This window comes from Nannospalax galili, unplaced genomic scaffold, assembly GCF_000622305.1.
Source record: "Nannospalax galili isolate Female #2095 unplaced genomic scaffold, S.galili_v1.0 scaffold989, whole genome shotgun sequence".
NCBI lineage: Eukaryota > Metazoa > Chordata > Mammalia > Rodentia > Spalacidae > Nannospalax > Nannospalax galili.
This window is the reverse complement of record NW_008359507.1, coordinates 507,748-515,571: the sequence shown is the minus strand read 5'-3', so window position 1 is coordinate 515,571 and position 7,824 is coordinate 507,748. Positions and strand designations below refer to the sequence as shown.

General features: G+C 40.7%; 1 protein-coding gene across 1 annotated transcript in view; it reads left to right on the top strand.

Moving 5' to 3' along the window:
* LOC103725892 (aldo-keto reductase family 1 member C15) overlaps positions 1-7,824 on the top strand; it is a 27,374-nt gene that overhangs the window by 2,727 nt on the left and 16,823 nt on the right. The window contains exons 2-5 of the mRNA XM_008823235.3: positions 987-1,154; positions 2,364-2,480; positions 3,719-3,796; positions 5,113-5,235. Of these exons, the coding sequence (XP_008821457.1) occupies positions 987-1,154; positions 2,364-2,480; positions 3,719-3,796; positions 5,113-5,235 (486 nt within the window). The remainder of the gene's footprint in view (positions 1-986; positions 1,155-2,363; positions 2,481-3,718; positions 3,797-5,112; positions 5,236-7,824) is intronic.

Here is a 7,824-nt window from a genome sequence, read left to right as displayed (position 1 = left end):
GGTAACTGGCAGTCTGCAAAGGATGGAGTTCCACTTCTATGTGGGTTTGACAACTAGATAAAGATACGTGAAGCGCCAATGAAGAGCTTGTTACTATTCCTATTATTAATATTGAGACAGGGCCTCATATATGCCAGGCTGGTCTCAGACTCACTATGGAGATAAAATGACTGTGAGCCGAGCGTGGTGGCGCATGCCTTTAATCCCAGCACTTGGGAGGCAGAGGCAGAGGCGGGTGGATCTCTGTGAGTATGAGGCCAGCCTGGTCTACATTGTGAGTTCCAGTGTTCCAGGACAGCTCTTTTTTTTTTTTTTTTTTTTAAAAAAAAAAAAAAAAAAAAAAAAAAAAAAAAGACTGTGAACTTCTGATCCTCCCGCGCATTTACTATGCAGTGACAGATTATGGTTATGTCTGAATAAACACAACCTGACTCTGAGTATCCATTTTAGCCAAGAGCAGATGCAGACCGCTCTGAGCACCTGTCCCTTCAGATTACTCTTGGAACCATGCTCTTGAAAAACCCCTCTTTTTCTTTTACAGAAACAGTATGTCCAACACGAAATGGGGAAGTGAAGTGACCCCATCTTGTCAGAGGAGTAAAGAATCTAGCTGGGTGGAAACTAGGGTAATATGAACTCATTTCCAATAGTCATCCCTAAACAGGCTGAAACGTAGCTCTGTGTTTGTACAGTTGACCTAGCTACAGAGCGCCTTAGAGCTCCTCTCCCGTAAGCACCTTTCCTTCCTGAATGAAACTCGGTTTTCAGTGATCCATGGTGAATCCCACGTCGCTAATTCATTGAGTTGAGATTTACAAGTTAGAGTTTTGTTGTAACCTTTGTCTCCAGAGTACAAACCTATTATCAAAGCTTGAGTCATCAAACAAGAGCAAACACGGACCAGGAGTGATTCGTGAAATGCTTTGGGTAAACACACTGTTTCTCAGTCGGCTGCTTCTCCAACTTTCCTTATTCTTCTTTTGTAGGTTCCGAAGAGCAAGGTTGCTGAGGCCACCAAAGTAGCCATTGATGTAGGCTTCCGCCACATAGATTCAGCATACTTTTATCAAAACGAGGAGGAAGTTGGGCAGGCCCTTCGAGAGAAGATTGCTGATGGAACTGTGAAGAGGGAAGATTTGTTCTACACCACCAAGGTGAACACTGTGTTCAAGAATCCACTGCAGTTCAGATACACTACGTGGGGAGAAGAACCCTTTGGCCACAGTTTGAGTAATTTATTTCCTAATATTGCAAAGATACATTATAGAAACATAGAAAACAGGGCCAGCAAGATGGCTCAGTGGTGAAGACACTTGCTGCCAAGTCTGCCAATCTAAATTTGATCCCAGGGACCCATGAGGTGGAAGAGAGAACTACGGGCTGTCCTCTGACCTCCACATACGTACAGTGCAGAAACACACACACTGAATAAATGTTAAATTTTTTTTAACACTTATTTTATGTGTATGTGTGTATTACCTCCATGTATGTAAGTGCACCGTGTCTCATGCAATGCCCATGGAGGTCAGAAGAGGGCATCAGATCTCCTGGAACTGGAGTTATAGATAGTTGTTAGCTGCCATGTAGATGCTGGGAACTGAACCCAGGTCCTCTGCAAGAGCAGCAGTGCTCTTACCACTGAGCAATCTCTCCAGCCTCTAAATTTTTTTTTTCTAAAAGGAAACAACAAGAAAAGGCTTGTTTTGCCCTGAAATGTGTTAATTGTGGGACATAGTCTATATCTCCTGAATAACACTGTTTAGACATAAAACGAGAAAAATATTTATGTTGTATAACAGATCTGTTGATTAACTGAGCTACTTTGGGCCCTGAGTACTCTAATTCTTAAGGAGATTTTCAAGTGAGATTATTATTCAGAAAAGGGAAAATTCTTTTTTCAAATTGGTGTTGAGTTGACTGAAATTTGTACTGTTTTCTCATGTAGAAGACCAGGTGTGAACAAGAAGAGATCTGAGTTCTGTATAGGACAAATCCTACTTACATTTACATTGTTGACAACTTTCTGAACTGTTCTTGAGAATTTACTGTGAAGGACACTAGACTCCGATTCCCCTGGCCATCGTTTCTTGGCTCTTTTCAGAGGCTGAAACTTCTATTCCCTGAAACACTTAAGTTGGTTGTTTCCTTTGTCTCCTGTAAGTTCTGTTAAACTTCCTCACGTTGTTGTACTGTGGTATACCATTGAGGATTTGATTTATACCTAGCATAAATTTAGCCCAAGTGGTTTTTGCTTAGCTGAGACCATCAGAGGTCTTTTTCAGTTCTTTCATCATGATGTTTAATTTTGGTTGCCCCAGATGTGAAATCATAAACCATTTACAAATCTCTTTTGGTCATTGCAGGTTTGGGGTACTTTCCTTAGACCAGAGTTGGTTCGACAATCCCTGGAGCGATCACTGAAGAAGCTTAAACTGGATTATGTTGATCTCTGCATTATTCATGTACCGATGGCCATGAAGGTCAGCTTTTGATTTCTCCTTTATATGTCTAAGACTATTATATCTTTATGTCAGGTCAGTGAGATTTTGGGGTTCTTACTGGGAGAGACACATCTACCTGAGGTAGACAGAACTGGTAAATGATTATGAGCCTGCATGGTAGTTGAACTATCCCACAGGCAAGATATCTTATCTTCATCCTCTAGTCTTCAGAGAGATTGAAGTTCAAGACCATCATTGCTCCTACCTCAGAGACTTGAGGGTGTTCCCCTGCTTGGTCCAGTGATCCTGCTGCTGTCCACAGACTGTTAGAGATTAGAGTTCTCCAGAATTGTTGAGATATAAGGGGAACTCTCCACCGTTTTAGGGTGTCTTCGTTCCCATTTATACCTCTCAGACTAGTCCATATTACACATTTAGCCTTGGGCTCCTTTGGACCTTGTGGCTTTACTTTCTTATTACAGTATATGTTTGCTGATGACATCTGAGAAGACTCATTAATTTCACAGGTGAGTTATCATAAGCTGGAACAAAAACCTCATTTCTTAATAGTGAGTGTGAGTTCAAACCAGCCCGTCCTGGGGACATGAGATGAACTACCATTAGAGGAGACCTCATTCTTAGTGACATTTAGGGGTTGGTTGGGGTAGAAAAGTGGAGGCAATCAAAGGGAAAGGTGTTTTGCTATAATCTCTTAGATAATTTTTGTGTTTTTCTCCCCTGCACCTCCCTTAAACACACACACACACACATACACACACACACACACACACACACATACTGATTAATACAGTCTTCTGAACACTAGATGAGTAAGCTCCTTATGCACTAGAAATTGATTCTTTGTAAAAAAATATTTTATTGGGCCTGGTGTGGTGGCACACGCCTTTAATCCCAGCACTCGGGAGGCAGAGGCAGGCAGATCTCTGTGAGTTCAAGGCCAGCCTGGTCTACATAGTGAGCTCCAGGACAGCTGGGGCAACAGGGAGACCCTGTCTCAAAAAAAAACCCCCAAATTTTTTTTTTGTTTCTATTTTATGTATATGCATGTATTGTCTGCATGTAGGTAAGTGCACCCACGTCATGCAATGCCTACGGAGTACAGAAGAAGCTGTTGGATAGCTGCCATGTGGGTGCTGGGATTTGAACCTGGATCTTCTGTAAGGATAGCCAGTGTTCTTAACTGCTGAGCCATCTCTCCAGCCCCTAGAAATTGATTCTTAAGGTCCATTTATCCCTTCTTTTTCTCTGCATTCCAGCCTGGGGAGGAACTTTTGCCAAAGGATGCCAATGGAAAAGTCATTTCAGATACAGTGGACATTTGTGATACATGGGAGGTATGTACTGCTGCAGATACCTATACGAATGACTGTTACTTAACCTTCTACCCCAAAAGTTCATCTTGTTTTAGCTTATTTATAATGTAAATAAACCCAATAGGCCTCGAGCGCCTCTTGTAACCTAAAGACTATAGTTGTAATTCTTCATGACCCTTCCTTGCTCTTGATCAAGACAATGTACCAATGTGTATAGATGTTTTGCATACCAAGCCCTGCAAACATCCCAGATTTGTTGGAAGCAATAGATTACCCCTCTTTGTATTACAAACAATAGATGGGATTAAATTGAGAACATCTGTGGTTCTGTCTGTGCTGTCCTAGTAGGGGTCCGAAAGGACAAAGTCCTCTGATGAGTCCACATTTTGAAATGGGGACATTTTATGCTGGAATTACTATTTAATAAGAGGAGTGATCCCTGTTTGAGAGCACAGTTCTTAGAACAATCCGAAGGAATAGGTTTTCAGAACAGCTGGGGTCCTCTCATGGCTGAAATGGATGCTAAGAGCCAGGCTGTCTTTATTCAAACAGCACGATAATGTGGCATCGCATAGTAACACCTCAGATACCACAAGGAACTATGTGGCAAAGCAGGAATCACTGAATGGAGAATCAGAAGAGATGGGTTTTACCATTGTCTAACCTAAGGCATATCATAAAACTGTATCTCTGTCATCGCGTCTGTAAAGTGAGAGATGAAGTAAGAGTTGAGTGGGATGAACTTTAAGGTCTAATTTTAATCTTAACTTCTATTATTCTGAGTAGAAGTTTCTTTGCTCCATAGATATAAAGTGGTAAGCCCTATAAAGGGGATCAGCAGAAACAAATCCAAGAAGGTTGTCACAATATCCCAGGACAGACAAACGTCCCTTTAGAGGGCGTCAAGAGGGCTGTAATCTGACTTAGTACAGGGAAGGCTATGAACGAGAATGAGATCTGTCCTTATATAACCTATCTCATTTTCACCATCTTAGGAAAGAGGTAGTATAAGCCCTCTACCAGCAGAAAATCTGCAAATTTCTATTTGCCCTTGGCTATGGTATTATTTATTCAAGAACTATTGTGTGCCAGGCATCAAAATAGGCACCACTGAAGTGGGTGGGGAAGTGAAGTGCAACTTCATGTCTATTTATTTTTCTGAATGTGCATGCCGTTGAACTGAGTATGTATGCATAGCAATTAGTATATTAAAAATGACAGAGTGATAAGATAGCTTGAGTCAATGAAACGATTATGTAAGTGTTCAAAAAAGTCCAAGGACAAACCCCAAAGGGCAAAGTATAATAGAGTTTTATCAGCTGTTTCTTCCTCTGCAGGCCCTGGAGAAGTGTAAAGATGCAGGTTTAACCAAGTCCATAGGGGTGTCCAATTTCAACCACAAACAGCTGAAATTGATCCTGAACAAACCAGGCCTCAAATACAAGCCCACTTGCAATCAGGTGAGCTCTTCGTCCACCAGGGCTTTCCCTTACCTCTGTTCCTCATACTTCCTTGTTGGTGTTTTTTAACTTTCTGGTTTAGAATCAGCCACATAGTCATTTTCAGTGAAATAGGAAATCTGTGACAGTACAGGTTGGGTGGAGTATGAAGAGCACAGTTCTCTCAGTCAGATGTGAACTTGAGGGTCTTCTGCAGGTGGCAATGACCAGGGGTGTAGGTACTGATGTTGGTACCATTGTTTCATGGATGGTCATTAGGGTCACAGAATAGATGAGCTCTCCTGTGAAAGGTAGAGACTGAAAAGACAAGGGGCAGGAAGTCAACATGCAAAAAGACTGGGGCGATGGAACAAGAGCTGCTTGACAGGCACAGAGAAAACACAGAGAGGGCAGTGTCAGCAAAGTCGAAGGAAGAAGGTTGGAGGCGGCAGAGGCTGAATGGAAGGCGCGTTATGGGAGCCCTCCGCTCCAAGAGGAATGGAAAGAGTGGATGAGTTTGGTGACAGAGTTCACAATAAACCTAGCAGGAGTGCTTGCAGAACAGTGAGAGCACATGACGGATCAGAAGGAGGGACGGAACAATAAACAGATATGTAAATCATAACTGAAGTAACATCCCCCAAACAAACCAGAGGTGGGCGGTACATCTCAGTGTGGAATACACTTACTGCACACAGGAAGCAAGCTTGGGCATCGACACTGTAAAAACAAACAAACTCCACAACAGGAACAATCACAGAATCACTCATTGTTTGTAGTTAACAACAGTTATCAATGCCATTATTAAGTCTATAGTCTTAAAAATATTCCAGTAATTATACAAAAAGCTATTTAAATTTTAATCTTTGTCTTAGTACTTCTAGAGATCTGTTCGTAGAAAAAAATTTTTTAAAGCATGTATTTATATGTATATTTCCTTTGTTTGTGCTTTGTTGGGTCACAATCTGGCTTTGTAGTTCAGGCTGGACTTAAACCTTGAGATCTCCTGCCTCAGCCTCCCCAGTGCTGCGATTACAGCCACGTACTGTCATGCCTGGCTTCTGCTTTCACTTTTGCTGTATATTTAATCACGGTTTTATTTCTCTTATCAAATGATTTTAAATATCTTACCATAGGGAAATAAGTAAATTTATAATGGCTTTATGGGACAGTTTGCTGAGCTGCTGTAAAGACTCAGAGAACAGAAAAAGTTTTGTTTATTGTATTAAGTAAAAGCCATATCACATGATTGCATGCTTCTTGGTCAGTTAGGATGCCTTAAGCTACAGGAAATAGAAAACATGTCCAAACTGGCTTAATAAGGACGTTAAAAAGCTGGGTGTGGTGGCACATGCCTGCAATCCCACCCAGCACTTGGGTGGAGGGAGGGAATGTTCAGATCAGTCTCAGCTACATAGTGAGTTAAAGGTCAGCCTGACCTTGTCTCAAAACTGAAAAAAAAAAAGAAAGAAAAACAGTTGATTTAGGTACAGGCAGTTTGAATTTGGTTCTTTTAGGAGTTGTAATACGCTGCCTTGAAACCAGTATTGTAGAATAGCTTCCCAAATAAGGGTTTCTGGGGCTGTCTTTGTGAGTAGAGGGAGAATTTTCACAGCAGTTTACTAGCATACTTTTTCTCACCTGTCGCTGCCTTGCCAAAACAGTGGATCTTTCTTAAACCAATCATGTAAGAGAAAGGGAAACTGTTATAGCAGAGGGGACCTTTGCTTCTCCTGGGCACAGAGGCTGAAAACAGGAAAGGAGGATTGAATAAAATCACTGCTCTCCTTAGGAAGAATTCCACCCCACTGACCAGTAATACTGTGTGTGCTATGCTGAAAATTGTATGAAATCTTAAAAATGAAAAGACAAAGACCGAGATGAACGACAAAGTGCTGCGCTGCTCAGGTGGAGTCTAGGCAATTTTTCCTGAATTTAGACTGAAAATATTTTTCTAATAATGCCTAAAACCTTTTTACTTTTGCAAAATTTAAAGCTATCATGGGGTATAGAGAATAGTACGCTGACCTCTTTCACGTGCACCCATCAGGACATTTAAGCAATAATCCCTCTCCTGTGCAAACTTCTTAGGTATGTATTACTCTGAAGTATTCTGAAGCAGACAGTGTCATTTCAGTCCATATTTTTAAAATATGTATTTTTAAAAATTGACATTACTAGAACACTATTTTATTATACTACCTGTAGTTTTACCAGTGATTGGTATCTCTAAATATTTTGAGTGTTACAATATAATTTTAATTTTTACTTCTGTGGCACTGGGAGATTTAACCAAAAGGCTCGGCCTAGAAGACAAAGGATCTAATACTTAGTTTTATATCTCTAGGCCTTAAAAAATTTTATTTTAAGATAGGGTCTTGCTAAATTGCTCAGGCTTATTTTGAAATTGCAACCATCCCGAGTAGCGGAGTGTTAGTCACTATGCCTGGTGGTGTTATATTTTTATAGTCAATTCACTCAAAGTAGAGAGGAAAGAAAATGTGTACAGTGTGATTAGTTGATATGTATATTAAATGTTTCTTTTTTTAAAATTTAACTTTATTATTTTTATTTTATGTGTATGCATGTATTGCCTGCATGTAGGTAAGT